Source organism: Chiroxiphia lanceolata, chromosome 23, assembly GCF_009829145.1.
Source record: "Chiroxiphia lanceolata isolate bChiLan1 chromosome 23, bChiLan1.pri, whole genome shotgun sequence".
Lineage (NCBI taxonomy): Eukaryota > Metazoa > Chordata > Aves > Passeriformes > Pipridae > Chiroxiphia > Chiroxiphia lanceolata.
The window spans coordinates 4068005-4095637 of record NC_045659.1 but is presented as its reverse complement, the minus strand read 5'-3'; the positions used below and the strand labels follow the sequence as shown (position 1 = coordinate 4095637).

At 45.3% G+C, this 27633-nt stretch overlaps 2 protein-coding genes across 3 annotated transcripts in view; one reads left to right on the top strand and one right to left on the bottom strand.

The window, feature by feature from the left end:
- The window catches only part of JAM3 (junctional adhesion molecule 3), a 31512-nt gene extending 26505 nt beyond the window's left edge, over nucleotides 1-5007 (top strand). The window contains exons 7-9 of the mRNA XM_032709571.1: nucleotides 299-428; nucleotides 1816-1870; nucleotides 2500-5007. Coding sequence (XP_032565462.1) covers nucleotides 299-428; nucleotides 1816-1870; nucleotides 2500-2535 — 221 coding nt within the window. The 3' untranslated portion in view covers nucleotides 2536-5007. The remainder of the gene's footprint in view (nucleotides 1-298; nucleotides 429-1815; nucleotides 1871-2499) is intronic.
- Nucleotides 5008-5505: 498 nt separating this feature from the next.
- Nucleotides 5506-27633, bottom strand: part of NCAPD3 (non-SMC condensin II complex subunit D3) — a 31267-nt gene continuing 9139 nt past the window's right edge. For both annotated transcript variants that reach the window (XM_032709569.1, XM_032709570.1), the window contains exons 14-35: nucleotides 25910-25983; nucleotides 24867-25001; nucleotides 23889-24109; nucleotides 22146-22337; nucleotides 21712-21809; nucleotides 21472-21587; nucleotides 18538-18645; nucleotides 17913-18024; nucleotides 17723-17830; nucleotides 16179-16417; nucleotides 15415-15494; nucleotides 14014-14151; nucleotides 13543-13676; nucleotides 13175-13374; nucleotides 12605-12715; nucleotides 12012-12188; nucleotides 11113-11282; nucleotides 10280-10410; nucleotides 10094-10171; nucleotides 6943-7017; nucleotides 6763-6823; nucleotides 5506-6679 (exon numbers count right to left, since the gene is read on the bottom strand). In XM_032709569.1, coding sequence (XP_032565460.1) covers nucleotides 6568-6679; nucleotides 6763-6823; nucleotides 6943-7017; nucleotides 10094-10171; nucleotides 10280-10410; nucleotides 11113-11282; nucleotides 12012-12188; nucleotides 12605-12715; nucleotides 13175-13374; nucleotides 13543-13676; nucleotides 14014-14151; nucleotides 15415-15494; nucleotides 16179-16417; nucleotides 17723-17830; nucleotides 17913-18024; nucleotides 18538-18645; nucleotides 21472-21587; nucleotides 21712-21809; nucleotides 22146-22337; nucleotides 23889-24109; nucleotides 24867-25001; nucleotides 25910-25983 — 2870 coding nt within the window. In that variant the 3' untranslated portion in view covers nucleotides 5506-6567. The remainder of the gene's footprint in view (nucleotides 6680-6762; nucleotides 6824-6942; nucleotides 7018-10093; nucleotides 10172-10279; nucleotides 10411-11112; nucleotides 11283-12011; nucleotides 12189-12604; nucleotides 12716-13174; nucleotides 13375-13542; nucleotides 13677-14013; nucleotides 14152-15414; nucleotides 15495-16178; nucleotides 16418-17722; nucleotides 17831-17912; nucleotides 18025-18537; nucleotides 18646-21471; nucleotides 21588-21711; nucleotides 21810-22145; nucleotides 22338-23888; nucleotides 24110-24866; nucleotides 25002-25909; nucleotides 25984-27633) is intronic.

The window sequence follows — 27633 nt, the reverse complement described above, 5'->3', positions numbered from 1 at the left end:
CATCACCATCAATAAATTGCCATCACCACAAGGAATGAAGGGGGGCATCATAGAGCATTAAGTCTTTCCTGTTTTCTCATAGCTCCAAACACAGGAGGAAGAAAAATAATCTAAAAATTCAGGGAAACATTCAAACACTGTTCAGGTCATGAACAGATTTTGTCTTGAAACCAAGTATTCACCATGAATTATTGGGGTTTGCTTAAAACATTTGAGAGGCGTCGTTTTAGTGTATGTAAAGCTAGAATGTCACTGCTGCCTTAAAGAAATACTGGATGGTGGCTTCTCTCTTTGCCAGATGACCTCAATATCGGTGGGATAATCGGGGGAGTCCTGGTGGTCCTGGCAGTTTTGGTGCTCATCACCTTTGGGATCTGCTGTGCCTACAGGAGGGGATACTTTGCCAACGGCAAAGAGAGCGGGGAAAGGTAAGATGGGATCCCAGGTGTTCTTGGACAGGTCCCTGCACCCACAGCCACCATGGAGGAGGCTGAAGGGCACCAAAACGTGGAATTTTAATGCCTGACTTGGATATATATCTTCCCAATTCCCTACCAAAGCCTATAAGCCAACCCAGTCCTTGAGGCATCTCATTCCCTGCTGTAAACCCTGCACCGTCCAGGTTTATCTTACAGAATCATCACAGAATGGTTTGGGTGGGAAAGGACCTTAAAAATCATCTAGTTCCAGCACCCTGTCATGGACAGGGACACCTTCCACTACACCAGGTTGCTCAGAGCTCCAGCCAACCTGCCCTTGAACACTTCCATGGATGGACAGTATTCACTTAAGGGAGAATTTTGGTGTGGCTGCTCTTGTGCTTGCTGCTAAGACCAGCCAGAGGATGAAAGCTGTGCTCTAATATCCTCATAATTTGCATGGGAAGGGGGGGGGACCAGCACAATTAAAAGCCTACAGGTGTTTTTCCAATAGATCATGTGCTGCTGGCATAATGAGGTCTTCAGTTTGATGATCAGAGCTCGCTGCACAATTAGTTGGAAGCATCAGGACATGCATAGGGAATGTATGCAGCAGAGTAGGCTCTCCACAGGAAATCTCACTAGTTGTGAGAACCTAAATTTGGGGTGAAAAACAACCACTTTACAGCACACATTAAAATGTTAAAAACAACAGCAATAGCATCAGAGACAAGCCTCGATGTCCTTACAGAGTCTGTGGAAGAGATAATATATGTAAACCCAACATTCTCACCAGATAGATTTGTTCTGTGCTAAATGTTGCTTTTCAGCACAAGCCCTGTCTTTTTTTTTTTTTTTTCCTCTCTGGTTTGGTTTGTTTTTCAGAGAAAGCTCCAAATACCCTATTTAAATGCAGCTGAGGGTTGGCATCCACTGGACCTGACAGTCGTATATAAATCCTGAATTCCTGTGGGATTGCAAACAAGTGGTGCTTCCTTATAACTAAGAAAAATGCTGAAGGCATCTGGCAGTGAAGGATTGAAATGAACTTTATAATTGCCACAGGAAACAGTGCAGGAGGCACAGAGAGGTAGTGACAGGGACCAGAGCAGGAGAGCCCAGAAAAGAACCAGTTAATCTCTTTGCAGAGTCCTGTGGAAACAGGCAGCAATCTTTTTTTTTTACCCTGTGCTGAAGGGGAAATAGAAAAAATCCCAGTCATGGCAAATGATGGAATAAACACAGACCCCTCATTTGAGAAACAAACTGGGTTTCTCTGCTTGCTTTTCATTCAGCTGCTCCTCCTCATTTCCATCTTTCTCAGCACCTCCCCTCCAAAATCCTGCAGTCTTCCTGTCCCAGAAATGAGATTTTTTTTTCCCCCCCTTTATTTCAGCTACAAGACTCCAGCAAAACCTGATGGTGTTAATTATATCCGGACAGATGATGAGGTAACAAATGATTTGCATTTAACATCTCTCTGTTAAAAGGAGAGGAGGAGGGTGGGCAGAGGACAGCTCGCTTTTTTGGGGCCCACAGACTTTCTCAGAGTGGGCTCCACTCCGAAACAAGGCTGGAGAACACAGGGAAAACAGAAGGGTGAAGGCTGAGTCATTTCCTTGGAAATGATGAACAGTTTAAGTTGCTTGAAGTGACTGATGCCAGGAGCTATCAGAGGCAGCTCTGCTCTGAGTTATCTCGTGGCCTGACCCCCCGGGGATGAGTTTCATTGGATTAAGTGGGCAGGACATGAGATGCTTTTTACGAGAGAACTTGTATTTTGGGATTTGAGTAGATCACTAAAGCTTAAGACCAGAAATAGCCTCTCCCATTAGCAGAGATACTGATGAGGGAATGGGAAAGTCCCCTGCCATGCCTTGCTGTGTGAGGACAGGAGGAGGAGGCAGCAACTCACCAGTGCAACTGGTGCCTCCCTCTCCTTCCCAGCTGGAAGATGGGGCTCCCTAAAAGCACTCTTATTTATAAACACTTTGGATCTACGTTTTTGGGGGCAGCAGGAATGACAAGTTGCCTGGAAAGCTCCTAAATCTTTCCTCCACCCCAAACTGTTTCGTTGCAGGGCGACTTCAGACACAAGTCTTCGTTCGTCATATAGGACACCAAAAGAATACTGCAAAACCAGCAAAAGCAAGTGTGAAAATACCTCCTCCAGGAACTCAAAGCAAGAGCAAAAGATTAATTAAGTGCGCTTGGAAGAGTTTGGAACACACAAGAACTCGATAGCTAGCTATCTGTATATCTTTTTTTTCTTTGCCAAAGTTTAAAGTAACTCCTCACTGCCCGACTCGCGTCTCCCCTGCCTCTGGAGATACCAACAGGATCACCTAAACCTGTCCTTGGACTAAGGAAGCGTTTTAATACTTCCCAAGAGACTGGGCTGTGGAAGTTTGTGGCATTGCCTTCTATTTGTGCTGCAGGGACACGGCCACAATGTGCAAACCACCCAGGGGGACAGCATTAGGTAAACGTGTAGTAGACATTGCTAGTACGTGGAACTAGCAGACAAAAAAAAGGTGCTGATACAGCAGTAGATGGACTTCAAAGAGTGAGATTTATCCGTGCAAGGGGGGGTTTTTCCTCCCAGCAGCTCATTGCCCAGGCCTGGCTGGTGACTTTTACACATTTGTGTGTAAAAGATTGTCCTGTGCTCGACTCTGAGTGCTCAGGAGCAGGGGGGTGTCTCTGAACAGCCGACAGCGAACACCACTAATGTTCTCAGCCCCTGTGTAAACTTAATTCTTGTTGTTTAACATGATGACCCACCAGGCCAGGATTGCTTCTGTTCCCTGCTTTGTAGAGAACTCATTGCACGCAGGTAACCCCTCCATCTAATCTGCACAAAGCAGACTTGCCTCCTGAGTCTTTCTGTGCTGAAAGAGGCTTAGAGGGGAGGCACAGAACGAGTGCTAAGACATCCCTTTCAGGAAAATTAAAGCCAAATACTTTTCCTAGGCTGAGATTGCCATAAAAGGTACTGAGATATCTTCCAGCTTTTTTTACCTTCTCCGTTTCTTTTGTAGAACCCCACCTTCTAAATTTTTTGCAAAGATCTATTTTGATTACTTCAGAAAAAGGTAACATTTCTATTTAAAGTGTAAATACGTGATGCCAGCAGTGTTTCAGTAATGGAGCTATTTTTTTACTGTTGAAGCTACAGAGAGGAGCTCAACTGTTGCTATAATATGGCACTGTCAGAGCATATCAGTATTAGTGCAAACTGTATTAAAAAGCTGCAGGTGGAACAGCATCTCTTTCCTCTTAAACCAGCTTCAGCCATTTCCTTGTCACAAGAGGTCTTACCAGACACAGAACAGAGTCACTCAGGGATAGTTTTTGTAAATTTACGGCAGGAGCTATCAACTTTTTTTTTTTTATACAGAAAACTTCTCTTGCCAGTGACCAACACTTTGTTTTTGTTGTTGCAAGAAATATCCAGGGATGGCTATTTTGGATTCAGTTCCAACGAGGTGACAGAGTGACTTCAATGTTTGCTGCCCCTCTGCAAGTTCCCTAAAGCACTAACATGGTGTGACAGCCACAGCAACCCGACAGGTTTAAAGCTTACACGGCCAAGGCCACTGTTTCTGGAGCTGGGAAGGCAAAAGCACGACACAAAAGCACTTTCTCGGTGTCAGTTGAAACTTTTCTCTAGGTGGTAAAAGAAAAAAAATAAATTAATTAATTTGGTTCTTTTTGGCTTGAGAGAGAATAGCTGGAAACACATGAAGACACCCACGGTGGTGGTGTTGAAGGGCAGTGGGTGATACAAGATGTGGATGCAACACTAGAACTGTGCTGTGGTTTAAGAAGTTTTTTAATGTAGCATAATTTAGTGTTCTTGTATTTCCAATATAAATTGAGTTGTCTTAACTTTTCCTGTATACAGTATTTTGGATACTTGACGATTTGGACTGTCAGTGTTATTTTTTAGTGTTCTGCATTACTCTGCTTTGTTTCCTAAGGGCCCTCGCTGGACATGCCATTGCTGCATTTGTTTTGCCTAAACAAAGCATTTCCACTTGTCCTTCTGCTGATGAAAGTAAAAATAAGGATGGGGCAGCAATAACCAGATGTTCTCTGTGTAATTCAGGCATTACCACTGCTCTTTTGCAACCATACTCTGGTTTCCTTCTTAAGACAAGCTCTTCAACCAAGCCAGCCAGTCCTGATTGCTGCCTCTAATCATTCTGACATTCCTTTGCACCCTCTGGATATCCACTGCTCCTTCTCTGTGCTGCTGCAAGGATACCTGTAATAAGGGAGAGAGAGGAAAGGGATGAATCAGGGTAGCTCTGGGCACTCTGGGAGCACAATCCACAGTCTCACCAGGCAGCCTTCCTGTGAAAAACCAGCAAAGCTAAGAATCAAAACTTCCATTATTTGCAGTTCTAAAATGCACAGTGGCATCTCTAACGAGAGAAGGGGAGGTGGTCCCCCTCCCCATACAGCTCGTGGGAGCTGATGGATGGAATTCATTGTATTGTTGTGAATAATATTCAGGTTTGTACTAATGTATTACGTTTAACTTTGCCAAGAATGTTTTACATAAATACCAAGCTATGAAGCATTCTTGTAGGGGTTTTTGTTTGGGTTTGGTCGTGGTTTTTAAACAGCCAGATTATGGGAGGTTTCTGTTTTTAATTCAGTGAAATAAGGGGAAGTCTCTCCTGTCAGAGCACCCACTTATTTGTATTGGGATGAAGGTGACAAAGTCCAAGGTATGTTGCTGTTAATCATTTTTTTCTTGGACATTTGTGTATTACTGGTTCTTCCCTAGAGAAGACTCATTAATGCACACAGGGCACATCTCAAACACTGCTTGAGGACAGAACAAAAACAACAGAAGGACAAAGTAGGAAATAAACTATCCCAATTTACCATTCAGAGTGGTTAAATGATAATTTAAGGCAGGAGAAAAGGTAGGGAATAAATGGATGTGGCCATAATTGACCATCACTTAAGCCAGGGCTATTCCATACATCCTCTGTTCCCAGGTTTTGACTTTGGGAATAAAGTTTAACCTCACTGGGAGGTTTCTCTGATCTCCAAAACAGAGTAGGGAAAGTGAGGGCAAATGATGGGATTCCAGGACAGGAGGGAAGTGCCCCCGTTTCCACTCATGCAGCAAAGCCTGAGTAAGACAAACCAGCATGAACAAAACAGATCCCAGTCTCAAGTTCCAATGAAATCCAGGGCTTGAGCTCTGCAATAGAAGGTAACCACAGAAAAACTTCAGTGTGGCATCAGGGAGACTCAGGAATGGTCAGATTCCAGCATGTCCACAGCACATTTATAAGTTACCTGCACAAGGCACTCAGCTCTGACTTACCCACCGTGATTTGAGTCATATCCTGCTTGCAGATAAATCAGAGTCTCTATTTAAAAGCTGCTGGGTCCAACATTATTAATTGAACTGAGGGCCCAAGATACCAATGATGTGGTAGAAGAGACTTAAGAGGCTGTAGAAATCTATAGAAAAAAAAAAAAAATCATTTCTCTGTCAGCTCAACAAGAGGGGAGACGGCGTGGGCGGAATTAATTCTGTAACCATTTATTTTCATCAAATGCTAATAGTTGGAAATAACATAGTTCAGGAATGGAAATATTCCATATAAAAAGAACATTAAGGCTGTTCATACACACAGGAGTTTGCACAACAAATAAGAGGTGATGTAGTGTGCAATTACCAGATTTAGGGGTGTGGCAGTGACAAGCTGTTTTACCTTTTCATCAAATTAAAGTAACTATTATATAACCAAGAGGGACCGTGAGGGATCGGGTGAATAAGCCCAGCCACTCACTGCCCAGCAAGCTGTGATAAGTGCATTTTATTGCAGCAACACTGTGCCCTCACTTTTTCAAATGGACAAATTATACATCCTGAGAGTGAAGAGCAAACCCCCCTTTATGCTGCAGCTTTCCAGCCCTCCAGTGAGCTGTGTCAGGAGCAGCAGCTTATAATCCATACATGTGCTAATGCAGGCTTTGTCTGCCCATATTCTGGGCAGTTCTGTGGAAAAGCCAGCTAAGAATAGATAGATAAGGAAGGACAGTGTTCCCAGTTTATAATTGCAGAGGGGAAGGCTTCAGGCACGTGGTGATGCTGTGCACAGGCCCAGTGAAAGGCTCAGTTGTCCGCTTTCCGGGGGGTTCTGCGCTGGGAGCGGCGCAGAGGGACGGGCTGGCTGCTCCTTCTCCTGGCTGGGGATTCCACTTTCCACTCCCGAGGCCGGGATGGGCTGGAAGAAGGAAGCAGAACCACCCTTTATTTCCAAGCTTTTACTTCCAGCCTTTCTCCCTGCAATTTCTGTGCCGAACTTACAGTTTCTCCAGCGATGTCAAACAGATAATGTCAGTCGGCTTATCCTCATCCTCTTTGCTCTCTGCAAAGAACACACACATTTTCATATTTTAAAAAAATGCCACAGATTTGATCATTTGGTGTTTCTTTTTTTTTTCCCCCCCCCACTTCCCTCAAGTTGGAATCCCAGAGATGACTTGCCTGGAGCTGAATCGGGTGTGTGCGTCAAGCTGATGCAACTGACCCCAGCCCCAAAAGTCAAGTCATTAATGGTCTCTGGAAAAATAAGAAAAAAGGCAAGAACATATTAACAGTCAGCTTGTGACACAGCCAGAGGGCAAGGCATGCTGCTGTGGAAACCTGAAGTGTCACCGAGTAAGTAAATCCAATTAATTGCAAACACACACATATAGATATATTATATAGCTCTTTTACATCTCTATATTATATAGCTCTTTTACATCTCTATATTATATAGCTCTTTTACATCTCTATATTATATAGCTCTTTTACATCTCTATATTATATAGCTCTTTTACATCTCTATATTATATAGCTCTTTTACATCTCTATATTATATAGCTCTTTTACATCTCTATATTATATAGCTCTTTTACATCTCTATATTATATAGCTCTTTTACATCTCTATATTATATAGCTCTTTTACATCTCTATATTATATAGCTCTTTTACATCTCTATATCATATAGCTCTTTTACATCTCTATATTATATAGATATATCTATTTTCAGCCCACCAGACCTCAGTGTCTCCCATCCAGCCTCTGTGTTGAGTCTGATGGGCCACTGATGCACATCAGCTTCACACTCCAGCTTTCCTGGGAGGAGGAAATTCCTTAAATTCGGGATGGTGTGCCTCCTTGTCCTGCCCTGGAGGGAGAGCCACACCTCCCACTGAAGCTTTGCCATCTTTCACAGCAACACGTTTGACATACACCACTTGCTCTGCCTGGTCAAGGCAGAATTTGGGGCCCCTGGAAACAGCCAAAGGACCTGAGCATGTTCCATGAGGAGCTGCCTGCAGCCAGACAAGAGGAATCACTTGACAAGGGAGCTGGGTAGAATTTAGCTTGCCTGAATAGGCCCTAGTTGTCAGCTGTCTCTTTCCTGTCATTTATCTCAGGAGAGATGTCACAATATTCAGATTTTACTTAACTCAACGCTCTGTTTTATGCTCCTGTTTCCCAGAACCTTTCACAAGGAATTAAGGTAGGAAGTGCTTCATAGGGCAGGAGTTGAAAACTCAGCTAAAAGGACTTCTCTTTACAGCTTTAACTGGGTTTGCTCTTTAACTCCTGCCCTGTCCTGGCAGGGAATCACTGAAGCTTAGAGTGAAAATCCAACTTGATCCATCTGCCTTAGCTCTTCTCTGCATCTCTCAGGAATGGTCTGTGTCAGTGTCCTGACTTTGTGCAGTGTGTGCCTGAACAATTTACCTTGGTAATGAGACAGTTATGGGGGGCAAAGAAAGGATGGGGGGGGGCAAAGAAGTATCAAGCAGGGCTTCCCATGCAGTATGGGAAGGTGGTATCTTCACAACACCTTTTTGTACAATCCCCACTCACCCAGACCCACTCAAGCCCTTCTCAAAGTAACAGGCAGGAGCTGAGTCCCAAAGACAGAAGGGAAGAGAGAGACAGCCAGAACAGCTGAGTAAGGCAAAGAGGAGGGACAGCTGCTCCCAACTTCTCAAGCACAAAAGTGTTTACAAAGAACTGCATGTCCAATACTTTTAGAATGATCTACCAGAGTAATGAACATGTTTTATTCTGATTGTCTCCCAGCGCCACCATACAGATGGCTCAACACACGCCAACTGAAGTGATGATCCTGCTCTGTACAGTTTGTCTCCCTGCTGAAGGACACATGCTGCCTCCAAGCAAAGCAGGAATTTAGCCCTAGTACCACTGCAGATTAACATTTTTCCTCTTTTTTTTCACCATATGGTGCTTAAGAGAAACAGCCACGCAGGCTTCCAGGGACGTGGTGCTTGAAGAATTCTGCTCTCTAAAAAACACATCCCCAATTTTTTGGGGGGTTTTTTTTGCACAAAGATCATTGCTTGTTGCTCAGGCAAAGAGAAACATCGGGGCAGACAACTCTGAGCACAGAGGGAAGAGCAGGATCAGATTTTCCAGTGGATGCACACCACTGGTTCGCTCCTGCCCACTCACGGCTGTCAGGTACTCCCAGCCTGCCTTATTGGCTCCATGTCTGCTCTGCTGTGTGTGTGCAGGGCAGGGGGGTGCAGACACAGGCAGAGACAGCTCAGACAGCTCTGTCTGGGAATGCCAGACCCTCCCCACAGCAACCCCCAAAGCCCAGTGAGAGCTGGCCTGTCACACACCCAGCTCATGTGGAGCTCTCCCCAGAGCACGTGAGGGTGTTCATCACACAGCTCACACTAAGGTAGAGATGCCCTAAAATTGACAGCAAGGAAGGGAATCTCCTGCTGGAACTCAGCTCCATTTGTGTTTTACTATAACTGCCTGTTGTGCTTGCAGGGCTGTCAGAAAGCATTCCAACAAAACCTGCCTTTGGATGGTCAGGTCCTGTGAGAAGGCAGTTCAGCTGGACATAAGCACAGCAGACAACCCCAATTTGTCCATCAGATTCCTCTCTGTGTATTTTTACTTTCATTTCACAGCAGTAAGAGAACCCAATCATTCCTTCTCCAGTGCTCAGCTCAGTTCTCTCAGTGTGGAACACACACACTTAATTACTGTGCAGGTTGTTAATCCCTTTGGGCAGATCCTTCTGTGTTCTGCACTTGTCTCAGCCCACTGCCTGCTCCAGAAGCAGGTTGTAGCTCCCCCCAGATCCTGTTTGGGCAACAGGACCCCCTGAAAAGAGCCAGACCTTGAGGATTTCCCTCTGCAGCAGGTTCTGTAATTCAGCCTAAAAATACTCAGCTCTGCTTCCAGAGCCAAGGAGAGCAATTGTGCAGTCTTGCACACTTTGGGCAGTGCTGGTAAGGAACCACAACAACATTCCTCCTCAGCACCCCAGGACTGATGAAGGAAGAAAGGGCAGTGGCTCTGTTACTTCAGCATCCCAAAATAAATTCTCTCCTTCCCTGACCCAATAGTCCCCATGTCCCCCCCTGTGACATGCACATGGGGACTACTGGACTGTCCTTTCCCATGGACACCATTCAGCTGAAACCACCAGTTTCAGAATGGTTCTTCTTTACTACAACCCCTTAGAAAAACAATCTACAGCTGTCGATGGCTGGTTTTCTCAGCCCTTTAGGGGAGCTCTGCACTGACACCTCTCTCAGAGGAGGAGTGCTCAGCCCAGTTTGGGAAGGGCTCCCTGGGTTGTACTCACGCTCTGGGGTGCTGATGGCACGGCCTGCCATGGCCACGTTGTCTCCAGAGGACTGTTGGTTCAGGTTTTGAAAGGACACTAAAACCAAGAAGGAAATAATTAAGAACAGAAACGCTTTCAAGACTCGAGGGCCTGACCAGATCTGTGCAGAACCAGATCCAGTGCAGTTTGCAGCAATGTTCCTACCCTGCTTGCTGCCTGCTGTGCTTGAGGCAGCTGATAAACTCCTCCCAACACTCCTGCTGCGTTGCTTGCTCCTGTCTTCTATGGCCTTCCTGGCAGAGTTCAGGATGGCCAGTGTGCTCAGGGATGCTGCCCTAAGGACAAAACACAGGACAGAGAACAGGGATTTCCTTCTGCAAGCTCACATGAGATGCCTGTAATGGAGAGACCTGTGCCATCCTGATCCCTCATCATCTCAAACACCAAATGTAAAGGAGAAGATGATGCTGCAACACTGGTGTTGCAGTGGGTTTCTGTGGCCAGGTTTTGGCAGTGGGGGGTGGCTACAGGGGTGGCTTCTGTTAGAAGCTGCTAGAAGCTCCAGGCTGGGCTTCCCTGCTGCTGGCCAAGGCCAAGCCAACCAGGAGTTCATGAAGGACTGACAGCAGCAGAAACAACAAACCCCCATTCCCATCTCCCTGCACCACTGGGGGGGAGGAGGGAGAACCTGGAAGGAAGGGGGGGGGGAAGGTGTTTTTAAGATTATTTTACTTCTCACTCTTTTGCTCTGATCCTGTTAGTGATAAATTTAATTAATATCCCCACTTTGAGTCTGTTTTGCCTGTGATGGTGATCAGCCAGTGACCTCTCCCAGCCCTTAACTCATGAATCCTTTGCTGGTTTTTTCCCCTCTCCTCTGTCCAGTTGCTGAGGGGAGGCAGAGAGTGGCTTTAGTGGGTACCTGGCATCCAGCCAGGGCCAACCCACCACAACTGGTGACCTTCAAACCACTCAGGATGGCATCAGCAAAGCAACAGCCCTGCAGAGCATCATAACAGGTAAAGAAAACCCCATACCTGCGACCCAGTAACTGCTCCCTCAGAGCACCAGCACGAGGTGTAGCCAGCTCAGAAGGCACAGAGGAAGGGATTGATCCAGCTGGTGAGGACTGTCTCTGACTTGCAGGAGGCTGTGCATTATTATTCTGGCCACCAAGAGATGCAGCTCTTTCCAAAGATGGAGATGGCTATGCAAAACAGGAGAAGAGATCACATATCAATGGATACAAGAGTAGAAAACCCTACAAGACACTTAGACCTACATGCTGTGTGATGAAGAACTGCCCTTTGTGTGATGGATGTAAAGGGGTGCAAGGGAAGAAGAATTTATTGGCCAAAAGTTTAACAAGAAGTGAAAAGAAAGTTTTGCTGGGACACACATGTCCTAGTTTAGGGGTCTATATATAGGTGCTCTTCTAAAGTCTGCAGAGAAATGTACTTCCAGGCTAGAAGTCACCTCATCTTAAGGTAGGTATCTAAAATAGTTCAGGACAATTGACTCTAGCACATACTTATTTCTTTACACTGACTTTAAAAGAGGACCTGCATGATGAGGACAGGTATGAATTTCCACTCTGTAGACACCTAAAGTCAAAGTAAACTCTTTGGCCAGCCTATCACTGTGGGAACAGAAAATAATTAAGCACAGCCAGTGCCAAATTAGACTTAAGTTCTCCCTTTAAACTGAATTCTTTCTACATTAATCATTTGCTGCTCCTCTTTGCCTAACAAGTGTTGTTTGTTTGTTGATGTTCTGAGCGTATCAGTGACTCTGAAACCAAACCTTCTGCCAGGAAGTGTGAAGAGATGTAGCAGAATGGTTATGGAATGCTCTCATAAGTAATGGAAGAGGGTCCACAGACAGAGTTTGGGTGTTATGAGCACACTGATTTTAGCAGAGGAGACCATACACGTACAGAGTTAACGGCACCAACAACCTCTGCCTGCGCTGCCGGGACCTGCTCGTGGTCTGACTCCTTCTCCCTGGCCAGCTGCTCCTCATATTTCTTCATATCATACTCCAGCTCGGCTGCCAGCTGCTTGTCCACAGCAAAGAACTCTTTGATTTCGTTTCGGTAATCTTGCATCATTTCCTGGAGCAACGAGGAATGTTTAAGCCCTTTCAGAAATCCCTCCTGATTCACATCCCCATTCAGATCACAGCTGCTTCAGCGCAAAAAGGAAATACCAGTTGGTGGAGCAGAGGTGTTTTTAACAGACTAAGAGTTTTCAACTCCAATTTGTGCTTCAGAACATGAAAAAGCTTTTCCAGCGTTCGGGCTTTCTACCCACGTTCCACAGAGGAGGCTCACACGTAACACACCAAGATCCTTATCTAAAATCCCTCCACCTCCTACATTATTTAACACAGTGGCAGTGGCACAACATCATCTGTCTGCTAAATTCCCCTCTGAGAAGGCTGCTCGTTCTGTTACTGGTTGCACACCCAACACATTAACTCAAGAGAGGATTAAAACCCCCAAGCCAGCAGGAAAACAACTCCCCTTACCCGTAGGTAGTTCATCAGGTCCTTAAGAGCTGGGATCCTCTTCTGCTCCATCAAAGACTTCAGTGATGTGATTACTGGGATGATGTTTTCTATGAAATTCTTCTTTTGAACCTTTTTTTTTTTTGTTTCAACAAGGCATGAACAGTTACATGATGCAATAAAGGAGAAGCCACTCTGGTTAGATGAATGGCCTAAGTGAGAGGAGTTATCCCTCCAGAGCAAGGGAATTACTGTAATTAAGGCTGCTCTTACTCATGCACAGAGGCTTTTAACCTAAGTGGAGTCTTTTCAGATACATCACTAAGTCACTCAATTCTCACACTGAAGGCAAATTGCCCAAAAAGTGCACCAAAAAACACTGTTATGCTCAAATGCTTTACCAACAAGAGAGCTGGGGAGCAAATTTAGCTTAGCACAGCTTCACTGGCTTCTGGGGAGATGCATTTCTCACCACTCCAGCTCGAGGACAAGCATCCTTCACAAGTTTTCCCTCAATGCTCTGTTTTTACAAGACACAGAGCTCCCACAGGTGCCCATCCCTCCTGCCACACCACACCAAGAGCCCTTTACCTGCGAGATGAGCTTTTTCTGTGCCACCTGTACGACAGCATTGGCCACTGCCAGCTCATCTTCATCAGGGTCAAGGTCTTCCTCGGGTTTTGATCTCATAGTTGAGAGCTTGATTTCCTTGCAGCTGAGGACTGCAAATGTGTCTGAGAGCAGCTCACTGGCTTCCATGTCCAGTGGAAGGACCTCATCCACAAAGCAAGCTGGAACACCCAGGGAAGAAATAAGGGGTGAAATAAGAAGTACTTTCCCAGAAACAGCAGTGAGGAGGAAGACAGGAGGGTAACACACCTGGATGACGAGCCTGAGGGTTTTTTTTTTTTAACAGACACCAGTTCTTTGTTTGTCTGATTTTTAAAGACATGCCTTACCTAGGATGCTGTGGCTGATCTTGGTTGTAATGCTGAACCTCTGCTCATCTGTGAAATGCTCCAGCAGGAACGTGTAGATTCGCATCCTTTTTTCTCTGTTATCTTTCCCCTTCAGAGAGAAGAGATTCTTCGCCCTGTGGCAGAGCAAGACATTTTACAAGGGCCCAAGTCACATTATGCCAACTCACAGGAATAATAAGGCTTTAAATCAGCGAGGAATATTTGCATGCCACTTTTAAGAGCCATAAACCTGTTAGGACACCACACAGTCCCACAAATTACATGCAGAATTCCTCCCAGACGTGTCACGGGGGAAGGCAGGACACAATTTAACACTCTTTCCCCCAGCTGCTTTCAGCCTTTTGCACATGTAATTATGAAGTGACACAAATGCTTTGCTGCCACTGAGAGCTGCATGGCCACACAGCCCATAATTCAGCAAAAAATTAGACAGAAATGTGCTCAACTGACCGTGTGCTCTGGGGGAACCTGTTGTACTTCCCGTGTTTCTCATAGCTGTTGAAGTGGAAGATGCACTCAATGAAGTGCTGGGAGAACATCACTGGGTTCCTCTTCAGTAAGAGATGCACCAGACAGAACTCTGCAAACCTGGAAAGGAGGAAAAGAAAGATCTGATCATCGGGGTAGTTTCTAAAAGCCACCAGTGAAACACAGCACAGGGCTCTCAAGGCAGGGGGATGGTTTTCCTCTGCCAAGTCTCCCTCAATATCACATTTAATTCTTGCCCAGCTCCACCTGGGCTGGAACAAGGATATCAAGTTCACTGACTTTCAGTCTTTTTTCATCCAGAAACAGATAGACATTTCCAGCATCCACAATCCTACTTATTTTTATGGCCATTAAAGTAAACAGAGTCAGAAATTAATTTGAACTTAAATCCAGGCACAACACTTCAATTATTTAAATAATTTAAGTTCCACTGTGGCTGAGACACAGCAATTAGCAACAAGTTAATCACCAAAGGTGCTGCAAGAGCTGCAAGTCAACCCCAAACCTGAAGAATGTGGTTTTGTCTGGATGCAGTCACTGAATGCAGATGCAAAGAAAAAGGCTCCCAAAGAAGCAGCACCATGTTCCTGTAGGAACATGATGCTGCAATGTCACCATCTACTGGAAAGACATTTTTAGATATTAAAAACTCACTCAAGAGAAAAGAAAATGTGACTGTGCACTAGTAAGTGGCAGTAGGTTGATGGTCCTGGAAAAATCCATCTTCAGACTGATTGTTCCAGGCAGAAACAAGCAGCAAGGTGTCCAGGCCTCCTCTGCATCCAGCATCCCTCATCCCTGCACCATCTCCCATCCTTAGAGAAACCTGCCTCACTCATTTCTCAGGCAACAGGGCAGCTGGAGACTTTGAAACCTATAGAAACTCCATAAACATTCACTCAAAGCCAGGGTGCACAATTCCTCTGACACGCCAAAGTGTTCCAAAACGTGGCAGAAGGCTGAAAAGGGAGGGTGTATCATATAAGAAAATAAAGACAATGTTTAATCCTAGTCCTAAAAGAAACTCAGCACTCGAGACAGAGCCTGTCAGAAAACCACAAGAAGGATTTCAGAAAGGCTTGTTTCAAAAAGTCCCTTTTTTTCTGGAGTCTAAATAGAGCATGTTTTGAGGACAGCCAAGGACACACAGCTTGCTCCTTCAAATGACCTGGATGGAGGTTCACCCCTCCTTCCCCACCACTGCAGATCCTAAAGCCTGAACGACTGAGGAAGTGAGGAGATTAATGGAATAACCTGCTCTCTCACTGGAATTTTTCTTCACATGTGGAGAAGCAAGGCTGAGACTGGTTTTGAGCACATCTCTGCCCTTCTCCTCCATTATTTCACAGGTGAGGGTTTTACCTGGCAAGGTCTGGGTTTGGATCCACCAGGACACTGACGAAACGGAAGAAGAGACAGTCCTTCCACTTCACAAACTCCTCCTGCCAAAAATCAGCAGAAAACAAATTATCAAATCAGGAAAACTTCATGTGAACCTTCAGGCTGCAGTCAGGACAGCACCTGATAGAGCATACAATGTCCATCAGGCAAAGGAAGCAGCTGTGAAACCTCATCCAGAGGTACACAAAATAAACCCCAAAACAATGGTGTTTGGGAGGATGTTTTAAGCAGCATAAACGCCACAGCAGCATCAGGTTAACCACTGCAAAAAGTAGAAAAATGAAAAATCTGTTCTCCCACCCAAAGGTAGACACTGTTTTCAGAGTGACACGCACTCCAAACCTGCCTTGAGTGACCTCATGTGAACATTGGGAGGGTGAACATCCTGAGCCTCTCAACATTCACATCTCCAGAACAATAAGCAGAGACAGCAGGAGAAAAAAGGTGCTGTGGTGCTTGCTGTAGTCATTCATAGAGCAGTGAAGCTGAAGGGAGTTCAAAGAAACCACGGTGAGAAAAGAGGTAACCACTGACTAAAAATAATCTCATTATCCAACTTTAAGTGTCATTGATATGATTTCTGCCTAGCTAGCAAAAAAAAAAGAAGTAGTAACAAAATATATAGTGTAAAGTATTCTTAATTAAGTGTAGATTCATGAAGGTATGAGCAATACAGCCACTGGACAGGCTGCCAGGGTTCAGCACAGCTCAGACCCTCTCCTTACCTGCAGGAGGTTGGTGAGCAGGATCAGGGTCTGCTTACGGATGAAGGGATTTGGGTCCTTCAGGCACAGGGAAATGTTGGGAATGTATCTGTCCACCATGGATGTGTAACGGATGCACAGGTCACACATCACAATGACAACGTTATTCCGGACAGCCACGTCCTGGGACACCTCCAGCTCCCGAGCCAGAGCTGCAATGCACTTCTTTGCCAGATCCTCATGCTGTAAACACAACTTACCTGTGAAACACGACAAGGCTGTGAATATATTCTCCTTCCCAACCACCCCAGCCCAGCTTACTGCCTCCTTCAAGTCCAACACGAGCCAAGAAAGGAATCAGGAAGTAAACAGGGGAATAAACAAGAAACTCATGCTGAAACTTGATGAGCAATCTGCACGATCTCTCAAAGAGATGGTACTTCAAGTTCTTCCAAACTCCCCTTAGACCTATGGAGTGGGTCTCTATGCCAAATTCCCTCCTTCACAGCAAACTATTTCTGTGTACAGGGTATTATTCAAAGCAGCTAAAAAGAACAGCCCCAGCTGTCACAGGCATAGCAGGGAGACACCCACCTCTGAGAGCATCATTGAACCAACTTAAAATAAAATAGCCTGCATTCTAACATCACTTCTCCCTGTTTCTAAGCTCTGTACAAAGGTATTAAACTTTCCAAAGCAGTTAAGGAAAGAATAATGCTGTCTATCTCCAACAGAAGAGACTTGTTCCTAACCACAGTGGTATTAAAAACCAGAACTTGCACTTCCTCATAATCCTGGGGTACAGATTGCCTAGGCTTCTCTTCACTCGTGCTGGGGAGAACAAGTAACTATGTACAGTCACTCTGCTCTAAACTACATCAAAAGCACCAAGTTTTCTTCATCCTCTGCTGAGCATCTTACATGCAAGATGATCCTTCAGCCAGCCAGCAGCCAACTCCAAGCACAAGGACAGCACAGCGCTGAAGGACACTGCTAATTATTGATCACTATTAATGCATTTACCACCTGGAGAAGCAGTCACAGAGCTGGCAGGGTTTTTATGGCTTGCCCAACTTGTTACCATGGATATTTGCATTGCTAAAAGCTGCGAGCTGAGGTAATGCAAACAGAGCACTGTGGTTATCTGTCACAACTGACACAGAATTATTCAGCAAAAGACCTCTGGGATCATCCAGTCCAACCTGTGACCACCTTGTCCCCCAGCCCAGAGCACTGAGTGCCACATCCAGTCGTTCCCTGGACACCTCCAGGGATGGGGACTCCAACACCTCCCTGGGCAGCCCCTTCCAGTGTTTAACAACCATTTCTGTGAGGAAATTCTCCCTGATGTCCAACCTGAACATCCCCTGGTACAACTTGAAGCCACTTCCTCTCATGTTACCTGGGAGCAGAGCCCGACCACCACCTGGCTCCCAACTCCTTTCAGGGAGTTGGAGAGTGAGAAGGTCCCTCCTGAGCCTCCTCTTCTCCAGGATTTTGGGCAGAACTTCACCAGAAAGGTTGAGGCAGAAGGAGGCACATTCCTAGTGCAGGGTGGCACTTACCCAGAGTAATGAAGGCATGAGCCCTGACCAGGGGGGGCATGGCCGAGCCTCTGAACTGGGACAGAGGCTGAGAACCCGGGATTTCCTCACTGTCCAGAGAATTAGACACTGGAAGAGAACAGGTCAGGGATGAAAACATGGTAAAGTGCCTGTAAATATAAAGCTGAGGGCAGCAAGGGGAGTGCCTCACATTGGTCCTCGTTGACAGAAGCCAGAATGGACTGAACCAGAAGGAAGATGCGTTTGCCCACTCTGGCTGGGCACAGCTGGGCAGCCTCCCCCAGGAGGAAGAGGTGTCTCACCTGCAGAGATAAAGCACCACTGAAGTCAAAAGGCAATGGCTGAGCTGCAAATTAAGTCAGCAGGAGTCGGTACTTCTCCAAAAACAACTTCAAATTCCCTCAGTCCTTTCAAGAAGGCAGTGGCTGAACAGAAGGTGAGGCTTTGAAACAGAAATCCTGGGTGGGTGTGTTTAAAATGCTCTAACTCCCCACACTTCTAATAATACTGAAATACTCCTCAAAGCATTCCATGCCTTTTACAGACTTGTTTCACAAACAGCTCATCTAAGAAGTTGGAGTGGAAAAGCAAAGAAAAAACATATAATTTTATTAAAAATACATGGGGTATCACATCCTTAAAGTAACTGCTGACATGTAAAGCTGTTGTATGCTCCCAGGCTCATAAATACAGGATTTCATTACACACACAAAGCATGCACCATTATCCCAAGTTATTGGCATGAACTTTCAGGAAGACCAATTCCAAGTACACCTACATCCTTTGAATAATCTGTGAAGGGGAACCAAACTTACCAAGAGACCTTCTTGCAGCTGCTCTGCTCCATCCTCTTTGAGGACTATATTCGAAATATAGCTCTCACAGGTGGATACTAAATCTCCACACACCTGGTTGAGCAGCTCCTGTTCCATAATTAAACAAAATTAATTCAGCACTTAATTAATTAAACAAAAGGCAGCAGTAATATCTGTCCACACATGAATCCCTAATATCAAAGTCCTTATATGCTTTTAATAATCTAGATCCCATTAAAGTCAATCTGACAGTGCCTCAGAGCTTTAAAATTCTTCCTGCACATCAAGGGATGTGTGCAAGTGTCATAACACCTTGGAAAATTTGGGTTTTAATGATCCACAGGTCTAAGTTTACTTCATTATAGAAATCACAGAGACTTAAACAAAAAGGATTTAGGTGACTGTTTCATGTACACCCAACACATTCGAGGTGTCTGTGAGAATTTTTAGATGTTGCTTGGAAAGTGCAGTTCCATGACAGGGAAAACATGATGTTTCACTTCCAAGGGATGGAAGGGAAATGGAAAAAGCTGATTGTCTGCTAGACTGGGATGAATATAACACATCATTTCTGTTTTCCCACCATCTAAAAGTGGCAACCTGAGAAACCAAATACATATCACAGAATCAGCCAGGTTGGAAAGGACCTCTGAGATCAAGTCCAAGCTTTGACCTAATATCACCTTGTCACCCAGCCCATGGCACTGATGCCACATCCAGTCTTGTCTTAAACACCTCCAGGGATGGTGACTCCATCATCTCCCCGGGCAGCCCATTCCAATGGCTGAGCACTCCCTCTGTAAAGAATTTCTTCCTAATATTCAACCTAAACCTTCCCTGGCACAGTTTAAGACTGAGCCCTCTTGTCCTACTGCTGGTTCCTGGGAGCAGAGCCCGACCCCCACCTGGCTCCCCCCTCCTGTCAGGGAGTTGCAGAGAGTGAGGAGGTCTCCCCTGAGCCTCTTCTTCTCCAGGCTCAACACCCCCAGCTCCCTCAGCCTCTCCTCACAGCACTTGTGCTCCAGTCCCTTCCCCAGCCTCGTTGCTCTCCTCTGGACCTGCTCCAGCCCCTCAACAACCATCCTAAACTGAGGGGCCCAGAGCTGGACACAGCACTCGAGGTGTGCCCTCACCAGTGCCAAGTACAGGGGTAGAATCACTGCCCTGCTCCTGCTGCCACCCTATCCATGATCCAGGCCAGGATCCACTGGACCTCTTGCCCACCTGGGCACCTCTGGCTCATGTTCAGCTGCTGTCACTCAGCACCCCAAGGTCCCTTCCTGCCTGGTCCTGTCCAGCCACTCTGTGCCCAGCCCGTGGGGCTGCAGGGGGTTGTTGTGGCCAAAGTGCAGGACCCAGCACCAAGGTCCTGTGCAGGAATGAAGAAGGAAATTATGGCTACATTCTGAGAAGCCATTCAGAATGATGGAGACATTTATGATGACAGTGGTGATGACTGCATCTGTGATAACGACCCGGATCCATGATTCTGTTGAAGTAACTTCATTGAAGATCCAGCTCTGGTTTGGACTCCTCCTTGTGCAAGCAGGAAGACTCACTAAAGCTCATCACAAGTTAATTGGTTACACCCCTCTCAATGTAGAATTAATCTTAGGATTTCAGCCTTTTGTCCTCCACTGACATTTGTATTGCCATTTATCTGAGCCATTAAAATTCCACTGTACACAAGTGCCTCTTATTGATGGTTCAAAACACAGGACATCTCAAAGGAAGGTGCACTGGTTCTGGCTGAGCTGGAGTTCATTTCCCCAGAGCAGCCCTCACAGTGCTGTGCTTTGCACTGGAAGCCAGAAGGGTGTTGATAATACACCAGTTTTTTGGCTGCTGCTGAGCACAGCATCAGTGCTGGAACACTCCTGCCCCAGTCGAGGGCAAGATCCTGGGAAGGGACACAACCAGTCCAGCTGACCCAAACTAACCAAAGGGATATTCCAGACCACGTGAAGTCAGCTCAGACACAAAAGCTGAGGAAAGGAGCAGGAAGGGGGGGGCATTCCTCATTTTCAATGGCTGCCTGCTAAGAAACCATCACACATTGCTGAAGCCCTGCTTCCCAGGACGAGGCAGGACACTGCTGCTCATGGGAAGTAGAGAATAAACCTTGTTATTTTTTGCTTTGCTTTTGAGTGCTCAGGCTTTGATTTTTGCTTTAGTAAAGTGCCTTATCTCAACCCATGACTTGTTTTTCATCATATTCCCTTCCCCTTTTCTGGTGGGGAAGGAGAGTGATAGAGAGGCTGGGTGGTGTCCAGCCAAGGTCAACCCACTACAAAGAGAAATATAAAACACACACAAAGAGAAATCATTAGGGACAGAGACCTGCATCAGTTTTAGCTTCTTTGCAACTGTGCTCAGGCTGAGATCTCTGTTTTACCAGCAAAATATGGCCTAACATCCCACTGTGGGAGCAGAGCAAAGCTAAGGCATAAAACAAATGGGGCAGAAAAAAAAGTTATGTGCAAGTTATTAACTCCCTGTTTAATCCCATGAAAGAGATCTAGAAAATATGTGTATGTCCAGCAGCTCTGCTATAGAATAGTCAGAGATTAGGGTATAAATCCATGGCTTCAGACTGGACCAAGACATAGCTGCTATAATAAAAGCACAGCAACAGGTCTCCTTTAAGAGTTCTGTAAACTCGGACAGAAGGCAAATGCAAGATATTTAGAGGTGTGTGGGGACATACTTTGGAAGAAAGAAGATTTCTTACAAGTCCATCCTTGGCTACAGGATGTTCTCCAGCACAACTGCGGCACAGCAAGTCAGAGCTGAGCAGAATAGGCTTGAGATGATGAAGTCAGATCCTCATTTTTAGAACTAATCAACCCACAAACTGGAAACAGAGCTGCCTCCGAGACACAGCCCTCCTGAGTGGGGAACAAGCTATTTTAAAAGGCATATTTTAAGTCACACCTGAGCCTCCTCTGGCACATCTGCACATGCATGGCAGAGCTTCTGCAGGGTCTCCACAGCAGGGCTGATCACCTCCAAGGGGCACTGAGACTCCTTCAGCCAGCACTTGATGTTGTCTGGAAACGAGACCGCACGCAAAATGAGCATTTCCTAAGCTCATCTTACACAGAGGAGAAACAACTGCTGGGAGGGGAGGCACGAAGCCTCCCTTCCCCTCTGCAGCCCCTCAGGGCCACTCACCCATCAGCCTCTGGCAGCTGCTGTTTGGGAGGTGCTGTGCCACGTGCCCGATGACACGCAGGATGTGTCCGGCGGTGCCAGCGCTCGTGTTCTGCTGCCTGGAAAACAGGGGAGCAGCCAAACCAACATGAGCAACAGCTGAGGAACAAATCACAGCTGAAGAGTCCTTTCATCTGGGATATGCATTATTAAGGCAGAGCTGTCAAACCCAATGAAAGCTCAAAAAGCCCGAGGAAAGAGTTGGTTACTGCACGAATCTGGAGGCCGTTCCTTGCCTCCCAGCTGCAGAACCCACTGCCTGAAGGAAGAACTGTGATCCAAGCAGCTAAACAGCAATCCCTCTGTGGAAGGACACAAAGTGCTCCCTTGCCTTGCTCCTCCTCCTCACTCCCACCTCTTTACTGCAGAATAGAGTTTAAAGTACACACACAAACCTGCTGACACTGTCCCAGGCCTCAATGATCTTGGAATAATCCAGCTTGGGTGAAGAACTTGCCACCTTAGCAAGCAGCATCCAAGCTGCCATGGCATGTTCTGTTTCCACGTGGGACAGGACATTACTGATGAAAGTGGAGGTGAACTTGTTCTGCTTGGACCATATGTGGAAAGCTTTGTTCAAGTAACGGCTGCAGAGAAGAAAGAAAAGTAAATTAGAGGAGGAATGAACAAAACAGTTGGTAAAATCCACTAAAATCCAACATCCCTGTCCAGGAAATGCTGGGCAATAAAACAAAGCTGCTGTCACTTGGCATTCTCATTATTCACACTCAAAATTTACACATTTACTACGTATTTTTAGTCTTCCAGTTCAAAACCCTGACCCACTCCAGCCCTGGCATCCTTGCATGGATGTAGTGCTCTGGGGCAGGAAGACAGAAGGTCCAAGTGGTACCACAACACACCAAGAAAATATAATTTCAGCCATTTGTAACACAGACTTTCCAGCAGTTGTTATTTAATACCCAGAATAGAATGGCCTGGGTTGGAAGGGACCTTGAAGATCATCTCATTCCAACCCCCTGCCATGGGCAGGGACACCTTCCACTGGTTGCTCAGAGCTCCATCCAACCTGGCCTTGAACACTTCCAGGGATAATGGGACAGAAAAGTCATGTTGAGCCATCATGCCCTGCTAATTTTTTTGTTTAGCCCTAATTATTTGCTTCACGTGGGAAGAGCTGTGAGATTTATGAAGCTGGAAGGCACTCTAAGGTCAGGAAGAAGAAGGTGCCATGAATCTACAAACTGTGTTACAAAATAGCCCAAATTAGAACACTGACAGTCCCCCGGATTGGCACAGCAGCACCACCAGTATCTCATTTTCTATTTCTGAGCTATTATGCCCTGTTGACTAATAAACATACAGCTGTCTTTAATCATTGTTGTGTCCTTGTCATACTGTGTGTCATCCCCTTTCTCCTGCTTCTTCCCACAGCATTCTGCAAAAGGCAGAATAATTTGATTTGTCATAAGACAAGTAACATATTGTACATAAGAATTAATACAAGGTGATGTTCTTGCTTTATATATCCTCTCTCACTTCTGTCAGAGGAACACCTCCATTGGAGCTGAATATTCATGTGCATATCAATGCATGCAGAATAGGCTGTAACCAACACTCAAGTCCAGGGAGAGAGCACAGGTAACAAGAGCAGCAAGTGAAAAATACTCGACACAAAGGAAAATTGAACCCTCCTCACCACCTCCCAGCCTGTCCATGCTCAACAGCTCCTCTGTCCCAGGAGCTGGCAGAGCACCACAAGCACCTCAACACCATAGTTTCCATCCCTAGCAGTTACACATGAGCTTCCACCCTTTGTTTCAAGCAGGGAATTTAAACAGCTTAAAAAGAAATCCCCAGGAAATTGAGTTTCTCGTCCTTGCACAACAGAGAGCACGTGCATTTTAACAGTGTGTCAATTGTGATACCTAATAATCTGTGGCCCCACAGGGAATGAGAGCACAAACTCATATTCTTATCTTAGTCCTCCAGTCAAGAGGCAATTTCTTTCTGTAAAAGGAAAAGTTGTGTGTTCTAGCAGGATTAAAAGTTAAACAAGTCTGGATTTTGTTCCTGAATGTTAATATAGTAGAGGCAATAAAAGCATCCCATACATTGGACAAAAGGGTATTTCAGAAAAGCCATCAGAGCCCACAGTGAAGGAAAAATGCTCTTACTTCAGCTCCTGGCTTTCTGAAGACAACAGGGTGAGCAGATCCCACGCCAGCCCCTGCTTCCCATCATCACTCCTGGATTTATGGTAAGATTTTAAAGGTTGCAACAAGAGCTGATCAAGGCACTCCAAGGCCTTTTCTTGGACAGAGCTTTCTGCATCCATCACAACAGGCACCACTCCATTTAACCAGGCCTTCTGCACTAGAACATTGCTGGGCTGAGACTGAGAGAAACACATGTATTAGAAACATTTTTAAAGCATTAGAGGATCCTAAATGCATGGGTTAGACCAGCAAAGGCCTTCAGTTCCTGCTACTAACTTTGAATTTTAATGAACCCCAGCACTGCAATGTGACAGCAGGTGGGACAGATGAACTCGTGTCTCCTCAACATCACAAGACATTTGATCATATCTATGATAAATACCTGGTGCTTCTGCTAAAAGTACTGCAGTACTTTGTTTTTAACTCTATAAAGAATTACAACAGCATTGCAATAAGGCTCTACAGCAGATGATTTAACACTAAAAAAAAAGAGCTTTGCTTAATATAAACCCTGTGCTCCGAGCTTGAGTTACAGACCCTTTGTGAATAAATAGAAAAGAAAGAAAAATATAGCAGTGCTATCATCTACACATTACATCTGAAAGTGATTCAGGTTTTTTTTTTTTTGGTAACTTGAGAAGGCCAGCAACATAAACATTTTCTTCATGACACATAAACCAACAGCCAGAAGAATCAGTGCTCTCAACAGTTGGAAGCATTCTCCATAAATCACAAGTAGGTATCAGGATGAGTCATGACTTCCGAGTCAAAAGGGAATGAAGAAAATTAGAACAGAGTCATGAAATGCAATTCACTGAATGAATAACTGGTCGGTGTGGATCCTCCTCCTTTTAACCCACGGTTTGCCCCGCTCGGTGTGCACCAGAATTCCCGTTTTTCCCTGGGTGTGCACCAGAATTCCCGTTTTCCCCTCACCAGGAGGAGCTCTGTGATGGATTGCAGGGCCTGTTTCCTCACGGACACGGCGGGGTCCCGGCACCGCTCCTGGAGGGTGGAGAGATCCTCTGCAGAGCAGGGGATCACCCTGTGCTTCAGGATGCTCACGAAAACCTGCAAGTCAAACCAGCAGCAGAAACTCTGTTGGGAATACAGGCCACGGGCAAATCAAAAAAACACAATCTACCCCCCGCCAAGTTTAACTAAGGGATTCATCTCGCCGAGAGTGAAACAGCACATTAACAATTCATGAGCACTGGGCACAACCAGATGTGAAAATGAAACAGGAAAACATCATTTCGCTCGTTCCTGTTTTGTAACAGCTCTCGGGTAAAGGTGGATGTCACAATTTTACCCTGAAAATAACATGGCTCTTGTACGAGCCGTGGCTTTTACCTGGTAATAAGGAAGAGGGGAGTTATTTTTATTTTTAATCAGAAAGCATCAAAACAAGAACTGTAAAGCCTTAACCGGGAAGCTCAAATCAGTGTGTGAACTGAGGGGGAAGAGCTGGAGTGAAGAGGACTAACAGAGCAAGGCAGGCAGCAGCAGGCACTTATTTTTTAAAACAAGGAAATTTCCATTGAGGCATCTCTTTAAAAGCTATGACTTCATTTAAAAAAATGAGCAACAAGCAAAGCAACACACAGAGGCTGGATATAACCTAATCCCTTTGCTAACAAGGTCAAAACAAACTAAGCAGCTAATATGCTTCAGTTTATGAGGAAGTGTCTTAATTGAAAAGCCTATTGACATTTGACAAGAGCCTCTCTTTGCAAATGACGGAATAACAGACTGTCAGAGAGAGCACCAGAAAAATTTCCATCATTATGCCTGCATTATTTACTTATCAGGAACTAGTAAACAAGATCTTTAAGGCCTGGAGGAACTCTGCAGGGAGAGCAGGAAGCTACAAGTGGGCAAATTGACAGAGTTTGCTACAAAACTGTGGCCTGATTATTTATATACGTGACATTTTGGGTAATCACTGAGAAGAGGGAAGGATGCAAAAAGCCCCATACCTGGAGAGCAGATTTCCTCACATTGGTTTTCTCATCTCCAGCTCTCACTCTCAGCATGGCCATGACTTCTTTTCCTATCCAAAACCAGGATAAAAAGAAATTAGCCAACACCATCATTTAGAATTACAGAATCCCAGAATGGTTTGGATTGGAAGGACCTTAAAGCTCAACCAGTTCCACCCCCTGCCATGGGCAGGGACACCTCCCACTAGACCAGGTTGCTCCAGACTTCATCCAACCTGGCCTTGGACACTTCCAAGGATGGGGCAGCCACAGATGTCTGCCCAAAAGTTTCAGAGGGCCAGAGGAAAAGACTGAACAAAGCATCATTTGAAAAAAGAAAACCAAACCAGAATAACCCAGAACGACGTATAAACCAGAAGGAAAAAATAACCCAAATTTTCCAAAGGCTTTCATTTGAAAACATGTCTTTATACACCACAGAAGAGAATGATAAGCCAAATGACTTGATTCACTATAAGTCTGTAATTTCTGACCTCTTTATTTGCCTGCATAAAAGATGTTGGGTTACCTTCACAGGCTGAAAGCTCATCAGATGAATCATGCACAGCTCTAACAAAAGCCTGGGGCACAGGTAACTCTGCTACCTGTGGGAAGGGCAGGTGGAGGGCAGAGCACAGACAAATGGAGACAACACAACAAAGCCAAAATAGGTTTATACAGAGCCGAGAACACCCACAACCTTCTGTGAGTTTTGCCTCAGAGCTCCACACAGTTCCAAGAACTCATATATGAACTGCTGTGTTCTATGGAGGGGAAATGACTCTGCTTATGAATTCCTTGAGGCTGCAGAATGGCAGCTGCAATGAACCACGTCAGAGTCTACAAGGAAACCAGAACACATCTCTCTTCCCTGAATGTCAGGTCAGGGCTCAAATTTTACCTTCCACAGCCATATTCATATTTATTTCCGCGTGTCGTCAGAAAAAAAACACATCATCAAGGTGAATGGCTTATTAAATGGCACACAACTGAATGCACAGAGCCACAATTAATTATTTCCACCCTTCTGAATCATTGGACTATTTGACTGGCCATAATGACTTAAAACATTTTACCAGTGCTTTCGAGGTTTCTATTTATTGCTATTTGCTAGGTTTCTCCCAGCATTAAGTCAGATTTCCCAAATATATGCCAAATTTGGAGATCTGTTAAAGAGATTCATATGGACATCCACACTGTTGCTATTAAGAAATAGGATTAGTCACAGGGAACTGATCAAAACTAGTTTAAAAATAAATTTTTATCAAAGGAAGCAAAGGGACTTTGATCTGGGCTTTCTTAATGGGCAGTTAACTGCAGTTCCATCCCCCTCCTGCCTGAGAGCAGCTGGACACAAAGGGCACAGAACCTTTTCATGGCAAGACTTTGCCATGAAAATAGTCCAGTCTTGTGAAGGGGACCAAATCTGCTAAAATAATCACACTTTGACACTGATTTTACTCACAGTGACTTGGAAAAAGAGAGGAAAAAAAAACCAAAATAGCAAAACCAACCAAATACCCCTCAAGTTCTAAATGGCTGAGAACTCTCTGAGGAGGGCAATGACTGTTTCCTTTGGGCAGAGGGAATTCTGCAGTGCACACCTCACCTTGCAGTTTATCCCCACCCTTCTCATCTCTGCCCTTGAGCGTTTAGCACGTCCTGACTACCCTCAGCCAAGATTTATTTCTCTTTTAAACCATGAGAGCTGTTTGGTCTTC